This window comes from Lissotriton vulgaris, chromosome 6, assembly GCF_964263255.1.
Source record: "Lissotriton vulgaris chromosome 6, aLisVul1.2, whole genome shotgun sequence".
NCBI lineage: Eukaryota > Metazoa > Chordata > Amphibia > Caudata > Salamandridae > Lissotriton > Lissotriton vulgaris.
In genome coordinates, this window is record NC_141694.1 from 199851145 (window position 1) to 199868734 (window position 17590).

The window sequence follows — 17590 nt, forward strand, 5'->3', positions numbered from 1 at the left end:
ATTAATATATATTATATATTTATATGTATATTTATGATGTTATATATATATAGCAGTAAACTCCTCCGAAGAAAAGAGTAATGACCCATGGGGGGAATTCAAAAGAGCACTTTATTGGAGAATTGTTCATAGCGAATGCATTTCGGCGTGTCTGCCTTCATCTGCGCTCCTCTCCAACTGCTTCATTTGCTGCAGCGTAGGCAAACCTGCCTCGTTGAAGATACGAACACCTTGCTCCGCCCACTGATGTGATTAGGCTCTCCTGTGTAGTCCTGTAGCCAAGGACCGCAAGTCCCATAATGCCGCAATGTGGTGCATCATAGGGAAGGAGATACTGTGCGGGGTGACACTAACGGAGTGGACATCGAGAGCAGGCACAGAGTCAAAGCATGTTGGGAGGTGAGGCAATTCGACAATCCAGTGCCCAGTCAAATCCCCTGCATTTACCCGCTGCAACCTTTCCGCCTGGAGCCTTTCACGGGGGTCGGCACAGGAATCCTGGTCACCCAAAAAGGAAGTATGAATACCTCCTAACCGCTGTGTCATCCGGGCGTCGTGGTGGGTTCTGGACGAGATTGTGACCACAATCTGAATGTAGAAAAAATCTGAGGGCTTGAGCTTCTAAGGAGAAGGTTCTAGAGGGTGCTGCAGCCTGATGGGATGGAATGTGGACCATTATAATGACATGGATATGTTAGTAAAGTGAATTCTCTCTTTAGGTCTCTGTGGGCCTATGTTCTATGGTACTTTTACATTTCTATTTATATCTATATATCTATTAATATATATTATATATTTATATGTATATGTATATTTATGATGTTTATATATATATATATATATATATATATATATATATATATATATATATATATATATATATATTACTACTATAATATTTACCGTGGAACTCCCGCTTCGACGACGGGGAATTATTCATGTGAATCTATGAAAGACACCAATACTGGAGAACCACAGTTTACAAGTAAGTAGCTTTTGTTCTTCCTTACCAACTTACCCAATCGCCCCGCTCTGAGGACAAGGTACTGGACAGTAGTTTGGACACAGCAGTGTCGGTGTACTTCGTGACTCCACGCTCCTGGCGTGGAAAGTCGTGAAAAGTAACTGACGTCCGCGCATCGAGGTGGCGCCTATATAGGTGATGCAGACATCCCTTTTGACGCGGACGATGCCACCTACCGGCGCGCATGGATACTGCTTGCACAAAGATCTTCCGGATCCAGTCTGATGCCTGGGAACTTCAAAGGTAAGGAATCTGCAGCTGGATCTTGTCTCTACTAGATAATGGGTTACCAAAGGTAAGTAACTTGCTCGTCTCAGTAGTTGACCTTTCAATATTGTTGCATGTCTTTTAGTGACTCTGAAGTGTCTGGTGGCTACCAGGATTTCCTCTTCTTAAAACCATTAGTAGAATAGATGGTTAAATATTTTTCTCTGATCTTTTCTGAATATAATCACCTTGCATACATTTGATCATTTTTTTTTTTTTTTACCTCTGCCCCATCCAGCTGCGACGGGGTGCAAGTGGATGTCGGTAAAACCTACTTCATGGCAGTTTGGACCATCCGGGGCCATGATAGTGGTTTTTATAGCTAATAAGGCTGACAAAATAATTGTTATGGGCTTAATGCATTGAGCTGTCTGATATGGTGCTCCATCATCTTCCTCTGGGACCTTAATCAGATTCTCCTTGGGCTGATGCTTAAGGCGTTTGAGTTGGGCATCCTTCGAGGTAAACCTTCTTTTGAGGGAAATTGCTTTTTTGTTCAATGTACATTAGCCAGGTCTCAAAACAAACTTCAAGTCCGTGCTCCTCATACCGCTGAATGGTGTTCCATAGCTACAGAGAGTTCTTTGGATTCTTTAGTCTAATAGGCTCTTAAAAATTCCATTGGAACAAGATCATTCTTCTTATGATCTTTACATGTCTCCATACCTCTTTAATTGAGGAAATCCTACACAACTTTGATTCAATGCAAGCCTTTCAATTTCCCCGCGCAAAGACCCTTCGGATTGTTTGTCACACCAACTTCCTGACTTCTGAGGGATATGATGTGGGCTGCTAAGGCCACCACCATCATATAGGTTATATCATTCATCACCCATTGCTGCTTTTGGCATGGAACCCAACCAACATCTGGTATCAGACCATACTCAGCTGGGTCTAACGCAGCATGGATGCCATTCCTCATGCTCGTACTAGTCATGACTCATGCATATGCTTACACTTGCTGCCTCATGTTTCCTTCCTTTCTAGATTTCAGATTTCACAGGATGAGTGTGTGAAATGTCATGATGTAAAAGGATTTAGTAAACATCTGTTTGACTACGTTTTCAGTCAAGAGCTCTTTCCCATTTCCAACTTTCCTGATATCTATCTGAATACAAAATATTTCCTCCATTTACAAACTAAAGGAAACTGGCGTGGGCACATCCAACCACAGGGATTGGTCACACCTTTTATGATGAATGCATAGCAACAGCGATAGAAGCAGTTTCTAGATTTGCCGTTATATTGCAGGAGTACCCGCAGATTAATCAGAAAGACCCTACCGACGTAAAGTAACAATGAAGAAAACTTTCTTTTGTTACAATAATTTTTTAGGATGTGTGCTGACGAATCTGAATCACACGAATCATGCTTTTCTCTTCTGGATAGCAATGCGCATGACAAAAAAACATATGTTGGTTTCCAGCAGTCAGGCTGCAAAGCTGCTAAATGGGCTACTCCACATAAGTTCATAGAACACTGTTATGGGTATATGCTTATAAGTAGACACGGAGCCCATTTATGCTCTCCTTAAGAACATATTTGAACAACGGTCAGCAATGTACTTTCTCTACTCGCATGAAATGCAGAAAGTGTGCTTCTTATAAATGTTGGAGAATGTGGGACTTGGTATTTTAGTAAGTGCAGATTCCTCGCTAATGTGAATGTTGTACCATTTGTCCTTAATTTCATCCTTCTTTATAAACGTGCCCTTCTTTGCTCTCTATCTGTGCTGTGTGGCGTTCTCAGAGATAGAAGAATTGAGGGGCAAAAGGCAGTGTGTGGTTGGGGTGGATTCTGTAGCGCTGAGATGGTCTGTTGTCCAAAAGTTAATTATTTGCTTTGTAAAAGTCAATTGCTCTGTATTTGGTGTGAGACATTGTGGGAGTCTGGGGAAAGTGTGTCTAAAGGGCTACTAGAGAACAGGTATTGGTTCAGTAAGTATATTGTTATCTATTTTTGATCATGTGCGAATGCAATGCTTTTAATGTTTTTCTTAATTGAACTTGAGTGCATTGTCTTATGTGGTGCATTTAATTACGCAGAATCGGGTTCAACTTCAGCTGTGAATATGGATTTCCATACATGAAATGTCCTTGAGCAAGACTTCAGAGGATACAATCACTGCTGCAGAAGTAAAGTTTTCATGTAACATTGTTCATGAGTAATCCGCCCATCTGAAAACATTTATTAAAAATGAACAGTAAAATTATCAGTTCGTGACTGTAATTTTCACCTATTTTATTTAATGTATCTTTTTGTGAAAACACTATATTCTTCTCCTTTTGTTATCAATGTGTAGCTCTATATGTAAAAGTTATTTTGTAAATGCATAACGTGTAAATTGTAATATGTTATTTTGAAATAAAGCTGGGGAAGCGGGAGCTGGAAATGGTTAGCTTATACTTTTACCTGCTGTTAATGTCTGCCTTTTCATGAAAAAGGCGCATTGCATGGAGAACACTCCTATTTATTGGTGTTCTTTGATTTTGTTTTGGCAGTCCACCAACGCATGTACCCATTTTGTTTCCCCCCCCCCTTCTCCCGCAGATCAATCTCAGATCTTAATGTCTGTTTCCTACAGGTGACGTTCCTCCATTTTAGTTGTCTGTAAAGCAACCTCTGTAGGCCAGTATTAGATCTTTCACAGTTCATAATGCCCGAATAGCATAACAGCTTTTGTTTTTATTCATTTATTTGTATTTTTATTAAAGAGCATTGATCACCATTAGTCTGTGTAGAATTTGCTGCCAACAGTACATACAAACAAATGAGGGTAGACAAAGATCAGCAGTGCTAATACAATGTGTCTGTAGGCGTGGGAGTAGGTACGACCGTGACACCAAGTAATGGGGTTAAAGAGGGTTTTATTTTTATCGCTCTTGCGGGTTTGGACATCAACGTCTTCCTATGTCTAAGAGTTAGTCTCTCTCTTGCGAACACGCTGGGGTCCGTGGCGCTGGTTTTCTGGTCTCTTTAAGACGGTTGGTGCAAGCCTGTTCTCCCAGGGGTCTACTCGACGAGGTGTTCTCTCAGTTGTCTCAGGCTCGGGTACATGAAAGGAAACCAACAAAAGGGAGCCGTTAGTGTCTTGTCCTCTATGGGGTTTGCACCAGGGGGACCGGGGTACGTGAGGGAAACCCAGTGTCTCGTGTCTCAATCTTATTTACAGTACTAGGATAGTGCCAGTGAGTTGGGGTGAACAGGTAGGTACAGGGAGGGAGGGTAGCGGACGGGAAGGGAGAACCACACAGGGTAGGAACGAACAGGGGCTATGCACACTATTTTACACTCGTTCGCTTCGCCTCCCCAACCAAGCTGCCCAACGCCGCCGTACCTGTGTCAGCCACACTCCTCCCTCGGGAGCGTGGCACGGCGGTCCGCAGGGTCGTTGGCCTCCTGGCTTCCCTTCGCCTTCCGCTTCTCCGCCTCCTCCGCGATGTTCCTCCGGGCTGGCTTCCTCCGCGCTTTCTCCGGTCTCGTCTCCGTTCTCCGTTCCTCTTGCTTCCGCCTGTCTCTCCTCCTCCGGGGTGCTTGCACACCCAACGAACGTCACTTCCCTGCTTTTGGCCAATTGGACGCCTCTGACGTCCATCGAGGGTGGGTCCTCCTCCTCACCGACGAACGCCCAGTTAAAGGAGCCGCTGTTGCTGTCGCAGTCTTCCATATCGCGCCGCTCATCTCTCCAACGTCCTGACTGAAAAGAAGGAGTCGGTGGAGGGTCAGCAGGGCGAGGGTTCCACCATTCATGAGAGGTATGCGCCCCTACCTCGTTACAGTGTCATACGTAGCGGGTAAGAAATTCAATATAAATTAAAGCAGAATTGGGGGTCAAGATGCCATGCGCCTTTGCAGGGCAGCGCGCAAGAGATACCCAATTTATGTATTTGTGGTGTGATTACATTAGTCTAAATGGGTAGCTGCAGGTTCTCAGAGTATATTGTCGTCTGTTTTGTATATCTGATAGAGACTACTAGCCGCAGATTCCTTCACGTAGAATTATCCCCAGGCGTGAGACTGGATCCGGAAAAATTTTGCCCAGCATCCCTGCGAGCCGGGGGGGACTGCATCACGCGACTCCGCGAGGTCACATAAGTCCCACGCCGGCGCTCCTACGTCAGTTTTTTCCTTTTCCGCGTGCAGCGCGGATCCTGTTGTGCTCTGGGCCTGTTTAGGCCTTTTGCTATTGCGTGTATGTGGAAACAGTGTGCCAATGTCTTCGCGCTTCCTGTGGACGCCTGATGTCGACCACAGACCGTCACCCCATCTGCATGTGGTGTTTAGGGGAACACCACGACTCCACTGATTGTAAGGTGTACCAGCAGAAGAAGCTAAAGTCCCGGCGGGAGCGCTGGATGAAACTTCTCCTGCCTCGCACGTCCAGGTCAGCGGCGTCCTCTCGCCCGGCCCCTGCGGAGGGTTCTCAGACCCACTGCCTCCCTCGTCGACAGCGTCCTTCTCCCAAGTTGCAAGAGCGCCGCTCGCCTATCAGTAAGTGTCGCAGTTTGTCCCCGAGAGTCGGTTTCCGGCCTGTCGGGAGCTTAGGCTCTCCGCGGGTGGTCCGGCCCGTGTGTTGTCACCCTATCCGCCGTTTCCCGGTGAGGGGGCGACTAGAGCCCAGATGGAGACATACGCGGCGGCTTTGCAGGCCTTGCTGACTTCTTCCCCTCCTGGGACGTCCGCAGATCCCTTGCAGTGTGTGTGGCCCTCCATGGCGTCGCCGGCGGCTCGGGACCCAGCGCCGACTGGCTCGTATCCAGGCTCGGAGGATGTGGTGCCGTTGGAGTGAGGCCCTTTGGTGTTCCCTCCTTCGGACCATGGCACCTCTACTTCGCCGCAAATGCCTGTGGGAGTCCCTGTGGTGTCGCGGGAGGTCTCCGGGGCTCGGGATGCACCCCTGAGCCCCTCTTGGTCCTCTGTACAGGCTGTGGTCTTCTCTGAGGCCGAGGTGATGCTGCTTTGGTGCCAGCGGCTGCTGGCCCTGGTGGCGCCACATGGATCAGCGGAGGGCCTCTCTCGTCCCGTATGGGGTCAGGGCTGGCGGGGGACTCCTCGTCCCTCTCCGGGTCCCTCTCACCCCTCCACGCAGGCAGCTGCCTCGTCCGAGGTCGGGTTGGTGCCTTTCCTGCCCTGTTCCCTCGCCGGCCCAGCCCCAGGCCGGATATGGGCCGTGTCATGGCTTTTTCACCAACGTCGCCTAGGGGCAGCTTCTCGCCGTCTCCGCGTCTCCACGGTCGTGGCCTTCGCCGGAGGAGCCGCAGGTTCCCCACTCCTCTGTCCCTCTTCCTTCTTTCCAGACCTGGCCCTTCCCACCTCTGGTTGGCTTGGTGGATGGCCGCCTTAGCTTGCAGCCGTCGACCAACAAGGAGCTGCTTTCTCCTCCGCTGGGCCCTACAGAGGCAGGTGTGGCTTTCGCTCATGCTGTTTCCACGGCTATGGGGATTTTGCCAACCGATTTCCCTGCAGATCATCTTCTGGAGGTCCTCCATCAGGGCTCTGGTGACACTCCATTCTTCCTACTTGGGGCCGTCCTGCCACGGGGGACCCGGTGCCCCAACACCTTCTGCAACGCCATCATCCGGCGCCGCGTGATCCGGTGCGTCTTTCCCTACATCCCTCAATCAGAGGTCCCCTTTTGCAGACTGCCTTTCCTTCTCTGCCACAGCTGTTGACTCCCCCATCACGGGAGGCCCGCTGGCTGGACACCTGGGGGCGCAATATGTTCTTCTGATAGATACATCTGCCTGTGGATTCCTCACCTTGTGAATATCCCCCTTGCATCAGCATCATTCGGAAATTATTTTTGTAGCTTCGCGCCGATGTCATAGAGGCACGGCATCAGGCGGGACTCCGCTGACATCACTGACCCCATAATAGGCCCACGCCGGCGTGATGACATCAGTTCCCTTTTTTTCGCATCGTCGACGCTAACGGTTTCGGGGAATCTCTGTAGCTGTTGGTAACTTTGTTACTGTTTTCTCGATTTTCCTGCTTCTTTGAATCTCTTGCGATGTTGACTAAGAAGACTGGGTTCATGCCTTGTAGAGAGTGCGGCAAGATGATGTCTATCACGGACCTGCACGAGGATTGTATCTGGTGACTGAGTTCGGACCATGATGTCGACGGCTGCTCTTCGTGTAGAAAAATGAACCCAAAGGCGCTTCGTGAGAGCGAGACCAAGCTTCTGATGGTGAAGTTGAGAGGTAGTAAAGAGAAGAAGACTTCGAGATCACGTTCGAGAAGGGCGAGGTCGAAGTTGAGGTCGCGGTCAAGATCCTGTACGGCGTCGCCTTCGAAGTCTTCATCTGATCATGCTTCGAAGTCGAAGAAAAAAACATAAGAAACGAAGGCATGGGTCTCGACATCACTCCGGTAAGGATTCGGACTCGAGACCGAAGTCTCCTAGGAAGAAGCATGGGAAGGATTTTGTGTCTCCATCGCCGGAAGTCTTGGATCCAGAAGGTGAGGCTTCGCCTTTGGAATCGCGTGCTCATTCGCCGACTCCGGTTCCGAATCAATCTCCGGTGCCGTCCCCGGCTCGAGAAGATGAAGAGGTCCCTTTGGATGAGGGTTCAGTACCTGTGGAAGAAGAGGCGAATCCGGAGCCTGTAAAGAGTCAGTCTGAGGGTTCTCACCCTCCTTTCCCGGCCCCAGGTCAGGACCCTTCTGCATTTTTAAATGCTATGTATGGTGCACCTTCGGGTCCTATGGGTCCTCTGCCTTTTAATTTAAGAGTTCCCCACTCCTATGCTCCAGCTCCCTTTATGCCTTTCATGCCGGCTCTGATGCCGCCTTGGCAGTACTTGGCTCCGCCGAGGTCGTCAACGCCAATACCGACGTCGCCTGCTCAGAGTCGACCTTGTGAACAGCGCCCTGGGCCTTTGGAGTCGATCCCTGCTCCGTCTGAGTCGTTCACGGATCCGACGGCGCTGCTGTTGAAGGAGAGATCTAGGAGGGATGCTCAGCGCCTCTTGGAAGAACAAAGATATAGGGAGGCTGAGGCTGAGATGGAGGAAGGTGAGCTTTCAAGATGATTGTTTGAAGATCTAGCGGAGGCTATTGGTCTGGAGCTTTCTCCTGAATAAGAGATGCCATCTGTATCTGATGGCCCTTCAAAGGATGTTAAGCCATACCACATGGTCATGAGGAAGGCTGCAGAACTTTTGAATTTAACCTTGCCTACGGTCTAATTTAAATCTAATTTTCTGACTGAGGTTCTCCATTCCCCAGGTTCTGTAATTGAGCCGTTGCTCCCTTTTAATGAGGCTTTAACTGGGCCTATTTTGGAGGTTTGGAACAAGCCTCTAACAGCTCCTGCAGTGTCTAAAACTGTTGCAAGGAGGTATAGAGTTGCACCTGGGGACCCTGAATTTTTAACGTCACATCCTTCGCCTAAAAGTCTTGTTATTCAGGCAGCCTGTTCTAAAAAGTCTGTGGGCGCATTTCCTCAAATGCCTGGGAATAAGGATGCCAAGAAACAGGAACAGACTGCTAAGAAGTCTTTTTCTTCAGCAAGTATGGCTTTAAAGTCAACTAATGCCACTTGCCTTATGGGGAGATACATTCATGCCCTTATGGATTCGCTGCGTCTGTTGGTTCCTAAAATTCCTGATGACAACAGGAAGGATTTTGAGGAAGTGTTGACTGATGCACAGGCGGCTGCACGCCAGGTGATCCAGAGTGGGCTGGATACTGCTGATTCGGTTGCTCGCATCATGGGAACTGCTGTTCCCTTTAGGAGATCTGCCTGGCTGAAGTCATCAGACTTTTTGGCGGACGTTCAGGCCGCATTATTGGATCCGCCTTTTGACGGTGTTGGACTTTTGGGAAAAAAAGCTGACACAGCCTTAGAGAGATTTAAGGACAGTAGGGCTACTGTCAAATCTTAGGGGCTGCAGCCCAGGGGTTCGTCTACCAAAAGGTATAGAGGGTCTGTACGTTCTTCCTTTCGCCCCTACCGGCAAGGTCAACAGCAGCAGCAGAAAAACTCCCTGTACAGGACTTACAGGGGTAAGCAAAGAGCTCGTCCTCGAGGACGTCAGGCCTCCTCCTCTTCCACCTCTTCCAACCCCCCAGCCACAGAAAAGCAGCCCTAGATACGCCATTCAGGATCATGCGGGTCCTGTATGGGGTCGGCTTACCTATTTTCTACGGGATTGGGAATCGGTTACATCAGATCTTTGTGTTCTCAATCTCATAGAAAATGGGTATGCTCTTCCCTTTCGGGAATTCCCTCCAAATTGCCCTCCTTGCCAAGGTTTATGCACGGAGGAACACCTATGTCTGGAGGAAGTTCAGACACTGTTAAGAAAGGGTGCAATAGAGTTGGTTCCAGAGCAGGAAAGGGGTCAGGGATGCTACTCCCGGTATTTCCTGATACCCAAGAAGGATGGCAGGCTTCGTCCAATCCTGGATCTCAGGATCTTGAACCGTTTACCTGAAACAGGAGAAGTTCAAGATGCTCACCCTTGCACAGGTTCTTCAGGCGCTGATGGAACAAGACTGGATGGTGTCAATGGACTTGCAGGATGCATATTTTCACTTCCCTAACCTGCAGTTGCACAGGAAGTATCTCCGTTTTACGGTGGGTTCACAGCACTACCAGTTTGTGGCCCTACTGTTTGGTCTTACTACTGCGCCTCGAGTTTTCACCAAGGTGATGGCTGTGGTAGCAGCCCATCTCAGAAGATCTGGGATACCGGTATTCCCGTATCTGGACGATTGGCTGATCAAAGCCGAATCCCCAAAGATAGTCCTCCATCTTTCGCAAGAAACAACTCAGTTGTTACTCAGGTTGGGTTTTTCGATAAATGTACCCAAATCTCACCTGGTGCCCTCCCAGCGCAACCTGTTCATAGGTGTGGTACTAGACACTACTGTGTCGTGCATTCCCTCCACCTCAAAGGATTCGCGACATACTGGAGTTGATTCCTTTATTTCACAATGGAGCGGTCGTTCTAGTCCTGAAGGTCCTTAGCCTGCTGAGTCTGATGGCTTTCTGAATTCTGTTGGTCAACCATGCACGCTGGCGGTCCAGTGGTGCCTCCGCAGGCAGTGGTATCAGCACAACGGAGATCTCAGGGAGTCCGTGAGGATCTCCAGAGAAACTGCAGCGGATCTGGTTTGGTGGGGAGTGGAAGGCAACCTGTCTCAAGGAAAGCCTTTTCAACTGCCTCCATCAGTGGCCACAGTGATAACTGATGCATCCACTCTAGGGTGGGGTGCTCATCTGGGGGATCTGGAGGTCAAGGGTCTTTGGTCTCCAGAGGAAAGGTTGCTTCACATCAACCTTCTGGAATTGCGGGCAATACGTTTGTCACTCAAAGCCTTCCTCCCTTCCCTTCGCGGTCGGTCAGTTCAAGTCCTGACGGACAACACCACCGCGATGTGGTATGTCAACAAGCAGGGAGGAGTAGGGTCGCAGTGTCTCTTCAGAGAGGCTCTGCGTCTGTGGTCCTGGGTTCAGGACCATCAGATTTGTCTGATGGCAAATCATCTGGCCGGGGTTCTGAACGTACGTGCAAGACAGTCTGTCGGCAGTTCTCGGCCGACCACGAGTTGAGGCTTCATCTGGAGGTGGTTCGTCACGTCTTTCGGACGTGGGGGATTCCTCAGGTGGACCTGTTCGCCACTCGCGAGAATGCTCACTGCCCGTCATTCTGCAGCCTCCAGTATCCGATGCAGGGAGCCTTGGGGGATGTGTTTCAGTTGAGTTGGGACTCACGGCTCCTTTACACGTTTCCTCCCATACCCTTGATTCCTCGGGTTCTGAGGAAGATTCGCCAGGACTGGGCCCAAGTTATATTGGTCGCCCCGGATTGGCCAAGAAGGGTGTGGTACACAGATCTTCTCCACCTCTCCTCGTGCCCGCCGCTCCGTCTTCCTTTCAGGGCAGATCTCCTCTCTCAGATGGAGAGGCAGGTTCTACACCCCCACCTCCAGACCTTACACCTTCATGCCTGGAGATTGAACTGGGCAACCTGAATTCCTTTTCTATCCCACACAATGTGGTGGATGTCTTCTTTCGGCCAGGCGTGACTCCACTAAATCTATCTATTCGTACAGATGGTCTAAATTTGTCACTTGGTGTGTAGAGAAATCTGTTGACCCTTTGAAGGCTCGTTTGTCTGATATACTCCAGTTTGCCCTTTCTTTGGCGCAGCAAGGTTTTGCTGTGGCTACAGTCAAGGGTTATCTTTCGGCATTGTCGGCATTTCTCTGTTTGCCGGATCAGCCGTCTTTTTAAATCTCCTGTGGTTTTAAGGTTTCTGAAGGGTCTCACTAATAAATTCCCTCCTACTCCCTTTAATGTGCCTCAATGGGACTTAAATCTTGTCTAAACCTACTTGATGGATTCTCCCTTTTAACCCTTGCACAAGTGTCCCATGAGACTTTTGTCTTTTATGACGGTCTTCCTGGTCACAATTACCTCGGCAAGGAGGGTAAGTGAGCTTCAAGCTCTTAGTTCAAAGCCCCCATTCTTGACCATTCATGCTTAACGAATGGTTCTTAGGACCAGGGCTGCTTTTCTGCCTAAGGTGGTAACTCCCTTCCATCTAGGAGTGTCTATTACCCTTCCTACCTTCTATCCTCCCCCTCACCCCTCCAAGGAGGAGGAGAGACTACACCTAAGAGGGAGATGAGCTTTTATCTCGATAGGACTAAAGACTATCGTGTGGATGACCAGCTCTTTGTTGGATTTGCTGGCAGCAAGAAAGGAAGAGCGGTGCACAAGCGCACTCTTTCAAGATGGATTATTCTATGCATCAAGATCTGCTACTCCTTGGCGGGTAAGGACCCTCCAGAGGGTGTAAGAGCTCATTCTACTAGAGCAAAGTCATCAACATCTGCTTTGTCTAGAGGTGTACCTGTTGAGGACATTTGTAGGCCGGCTACTTGGGCCTCCCTCCACACTTTTGCGAAGCATTACTGCTTGGATGCTGAGGTGAGGAGAGACGGTAAATATGCGCGCTCTGTCCTCCAGGATTTTCTGGTATAGGAGAGTGGACACCCTCCTCCGGGAGTGCGGACTGCTGTGGGAATCTATTCACAAGGTGAGGAATCCACTGGCAGATGTATCTATCAGAAGAACAAGTTACTTACCTTCGGTAACGCTTTTTCTGGTAGATACAGTATCTGCCTGTGGATTCCTCACTGACAACCCGCATCCCCGTTGTTCACTCTTCTATACCTGAGTTACTGTAATGTATATATATTTTATTGTGAAGGAAATGTTTTATTTCAATTGCTTTCCTGCATTTGCTTCACACTATGTGTGTTATCTTGACATTTATGTACTGTCTATATATCTACTGTCATTGGTCCGTCCGTGTGCCTCAAAGGCACGGAAAAAAGGGCGGAACTGATGTCATCACGCCGGCGTGGGCCTATTATGGTGTCTGTGACGTCAGTGGAGGCGCGCGCGATGCCATGCCTCTATGACGTCGTCCACGTCGGCGTGAAGCTCCAAAAAGAATTTCCGAATGATGCTGACGCAAGGGGGATTTCACAAGGTGAGGAATCCACAGGCAGATACTGTATCTACCAGAAAAAGCGTTACCGAAGGTAAGTAACTTGTTCACCTCAACCAGTGTGGCTCTGCGGGCCCTTAACACACTGCGTTTTCACTAGGGCCACTTCTTGTTTATGGGACTCGGTAGAGTCCTTTATGTCTACCGCCTCTCAGGAGGGTGCCTGTGTTGATTTGAGGCACTATGTGTAGGATGGCCGGGAGCTGGCGGCGTTCATTCTTCGCTCCGCTCTGGACATTTCAGAGGTGCTGGGTCATGCCATGGCTTCTTCAGTTGCCCTTCGTCTCCATGCTTGGCTTAGGGACAGTGTGTTCCCGAAGAACGTTTGGGAACGGTTGGTGGACCTTCCCTTCGATGGTACTCTTTTGTTCCACGCTCCAGCGGACCCGGCCATCTAGAGGTTCTTGGCGGGGCTACGTCCTCCTCCTCCTCCTCCTCCCTCTCCTCCCCCTGACCAGCGAGTTGATCTGGTTCCTGGAGGTGTTCTTCCATTGGAGCGGGTCGCTCCGGTCGTCTGTTCTGTGAGCTTCACGGCCACTCCAGTCCTCCTTGTTTGGACTGTGGTTCTGTTTGCTGCTTGCCAGCCCTTCTTCTTGACTGTTTGTTTTTCCTTTGGATTTTCTGCCCCATGGTGGCCCTGAGATTGGGCCTTCTGTAATTTTTTTTTCTCTCTGGCTTCTTGGTGAGCCTTCTGTGGGGTTTGTGCCGTAGGTCTTTCTGTTGTCCTCTGCTGCAAAAGTTTTTTTCTAAGAGGTTTCCATGTCTTTGGACGTGACCTGCCCTATGTGGGGTACTGGTGGCTGTTGTATAGCCCTGTTATGTGCTGGGGAGCTGTGTTCGCCTACAGGCTTCTGCTCTCTGTGGCGTTATGGTATGTTGCAAATGCAATATTCTTGCTGAAGGCTTAGACTAGCTGCTGTCACTCCCCAGAGTGTTCTTCTCTGGGGTCTCTGCGCTGTTTGCCTGGTCTGGCCTGCTGTCCGTGGCCTGGCATCACTGTCTTGGCCGGTCCCACTTCATTTTGGGCAGTGTGTGCGGTCTCCTCCCTAGGGCGTGTCCGGACTCTTCTTCGCCTTCCTGCTTTCGTTTTTCGGCTGCCATCTGGCTTGCCCTGGGTGCTTCTTTCTGGGGTGCCCTGGGCGTCGGGTGGTGCTTTCCGGTGCCGACCTATTGTTTTCTCTGCAATGCTGTGCCTTCTTGGGGTTTGATGGGACTGTCATCCTGCCTTGTCTGCTTCTTCCAGTGGGCCTTACACCCGGTTCTGCCTCTTCTTACTGAGGGAGGAGTTAGTCCCTGAATTCTTGTCCCTCTTGCGGGTGCACTGTTCTTCCTAGGTGACCTTGAGTTACCCTTTTCGGCTTCTGCCGGCTTTTTGCTGGTGGCGCCATCCTGTCTGAGATTGCCTTGGCTCTGCCTCTTCTCCTTGGAGTCTCTAGGTTGCTCTTCTCCTTCGATGCCTCTCCTTGCCTTGGCATTGGGTGGAGGTTTTGTTGCCTTGTATGGGCGTGGGGTGTTTACCCTGCTTTCGCCTTGCCTTGACTCCTATGTGGAGTGAAGACAAGCCGCCTCTTCCCTTCTTTTCACGCATCCCCTTTGGGGTTTGTGGTCTTCTGCTGGCGGGTGTTTTTGTTTGCCTAAGGGGACGGGGCTCCTTGTCCTGTCTGGGGACTCGGGCCCCTGTGGGACCCTTTGTTGTGACCAGGCGGGTGGGATCCTCTCGCAGACCCTCTTTCCCCTTAAGTATGGCTAGGGTATCTATGCTACGTGAAGGAATCTGCAGCTAGTAGTCTCTATCAGATGTACGAGTTACTTACCTTCAGTAACAATATATCTGCTAGAGACGATTCTAGCCGCAGATTCCTAACCAGCTTATCCTTCCTCCCTAATCTGTGAGGACTTTTGGCTTGATCTTTTGTACTTACCTGCCTGTGGGTGGCTGTGTCTTCTGTGAGTACATTCTTCTTTCCCTCTTTCTGACAGGATGTTCGTCCACTCTGCTTGTTCTTTTACCTCCCCTTTTGGCTTATTGGAGGATAAGTTTGTCACTTCTGTGCCCTTATGCTCTGGTTGCTCCAGGTTGGGGCCTAGCTTCCATCCTGCCCTCTCCCCTCCCTTCCCACCCTTTTTGTTACTAGGGCTCTGGGCCCTTTGTTCTTTATGATGGTTGTCACACTCATTGGTTTTGGTTGGGGTTGTAGTCCTGCTACGTGTTCTCATGACATTTTTACATATGTCCTTTTCTCCAGGGAGGGGGCTTTCTCGGTCCAGGCAGGGTTGCTGCTCAGGGCAGGGCTCTGTTCTTTATTTTTTCCCTTCCTTTGGGTACTGCAATGCCTGACACTGCTCTTTATGGTGTTGTTCCTCACCATTCCTTTTTTTTCTGTTCTTTCGCACACTGTTCCTATGCTCTCACAGTTTTGTCTGATGGCTCCGCGTTGTGGCGCGGAAAACTGACGTAGGATTTCCGGGTTGGGACTTACGTGACCTCGCTGACGTGACATGCGCGTACAATGCCTGGGCAGAGTCACATGATGCCGTACCCCCGGCGAGCAGGGATGCTGGGCAAACATTTTCCAGATCCAGTCTCAAACCTGGGGATAATTCCACGTGAAGGAATCTGCGGCTAGAATCGTCTCTACCAGATACATAGTTACCCAAGGTAAGTAACTCATACAATAAGTACATTTTATGCTTTATGTCTCTGGGTTTGGAGGTGAGGGCGGCAGTATATCTGCATATATATCTAGTTGTTTGTTGTAATACACTGTCAGCAATCCACATCTTGAACTTGGGGGGCACACTCCCTCCCCCATCTGTAAGCTAATAGCTACTTTGCCAACAGCAACCCCAGTGCCACAAATTTCATATTAGACACATCCTTCTCCTTTTACATAGCCCAGAAGACCAACATACAGGCAAACAGCAATTACACAGCCAATCATTTTGGATAAGGTAGTAAAGATCTCTTCCCAGTACCCATGCACTGAAGGGCATATTCAGTTCAGATGGAGGAATCCCACGCAGTATGCCACATCATTCTTCTGAACACCAAGTGTATGTAGTTTCTTGGATGTATAGTAGGATTGCTGCAGGTGTTGGAAACCAGCTATTGGACAATGCCTACCCAGTTTGCATACAGCAGTATTCACAAACTGCATTGGGGAAGTTGTAGCCAAGTTCCTTTTCCCATCCCTTCTTCGACGGCCGAAGGCTGGGTTGTAGCCTCTTCTTGTGCTTGGCGAAAGAGTACAGTGATCAAGTGTCTCATGGACTGGGCCTTGAGCAGGCCTTCCAAATGGTAGCGAGGGTCGGCGCTCATTGATGAAACCCAGAATTACACTCATACAGCCAACTTGAATACAGTAGTAAGTGAACACCTTCAAGAGAGTACCCTGATTTCTCCTAGGAAGTCTTCCAATGTCATTAAAGTGCCTTCTTTATACTAGTCCTCCCTGTGTCGTAATTCCCTACCTTGCAAATAAATCTGTGCAAACCTCTCATGCGTGGCTGGTAACTGGGGGTAATGGTAAAGCGGCTGGTGGGGTGGCAGTATAGAAGACCCTTTCCAGTTCTTGATTTTCATTTGTCACGTGCTCTGATAGTGCATTTGACTGTGGTATAATGTTGGAACTTGGAGAGGGGGGTGCCTATAAAAGAATGTAGTGTAGCATGCGTCATGTAGTCTACTTCCACTGCTAGATGTCAGAGGAACGGGGTAGATCAATGCCAGTGGAATGCAATGTAAGCTTGCGTGTATATATAATAAAGTTCTAGGTGGGGAGGGAAAGGGGGCCTCAAATCTCCCTTTTGAAAATGACAGTGTGAGGGTTTCCCACCTTATACATGAGTGTTTCCTGGCCCAGGCTAGGCGTATTAGCTTCCTCCTAAGTGGCATGAAATAATGCAGCTGTTAGCGGGAGCAGTACATTGATAAACAAGTAGAACAGTTGGGGAAGCAGTTCCATTTTTAGGAGCCCTATGCACCCAGCTAGTGATAGGAGTGATGCCCGTCTCAAGATTTGGTCAGTCATGGCATTGAGGGTGATAAAAGATTAAATCCCTTTGGGTAGATTAATGCAATCTAACCGTCATTCAATGAGCATACCACATATAGACCAGGTATTACACTTATCCAACTCACTTATCCACCATACAGAAGATTGAACCATATGAAGCTAGGAATAACGCTAAACAAGAATAAAAAAAATACACATTCATTTGTTAACCATAAAAAGGTATTATCAGTAAAAAGGACCACACAGTCAATGTACATTATATCTCATAGATAATGAAACAGTTTGTTTAAAAATTATTATACAACACACATTAAAAAGAGAGTAAAGATAACCAACAAATACAATGTGTCTTTGGAATTTACACATCCATCATATAACGATATCTGAAGCATGAGGCTCATTAGTTTGTGATTGGTACTCTTAAGCCATGCCTGTGTTGACACATTGTGTACTAAAATTAGGCGGAGACTCGTTTCGATGGGTGAATTTATATGTCCATCTTTTTCAAGACAAATGTGTAGACTCTCTGCAATTGTTAAACACATTTGTAGGGTTACCTGTGTAATGAAATACAACAATAATACATTATTCCTGGTCTAAAAACTTAAACAAAAATTAAACGCTAAAATTACAATTGAAACATTAGTAGATAATTAAATTTAAACTTCTTTATTATCTTAGACCAAAAACTAGCAGTACATGTTTTTGGACAAGGCTCTATATATTGATATTAACTAACCAGCCACAATTTT

General features: G+C 48.6%; 1 protein-coding gene across 1 annotated transcript in view; it reads left to right on the forward strand.

The window, feature by feature from the left end:
• TDRD6 (tudor domain containing 6) overlaps positions 1-4019 on the forward strand; it is a 2323386-nt gene extending 2319367 nt beyond the window's left edge. The window contains exon 27 of the mRNA XM_086926239.1: positions 3337-4019. Coding sequence (XP_086782365.1) covers positions 3337-3380 — 44 coding nt within the window. The 3' untranslated portion in view covers positions 3381-4019. The remainder of the gene's footprint in view (positions 1-3336) is intronic.
• The last annotated feature ends 13571 nt before the right edge of the window (positions 4020-17590 follow it).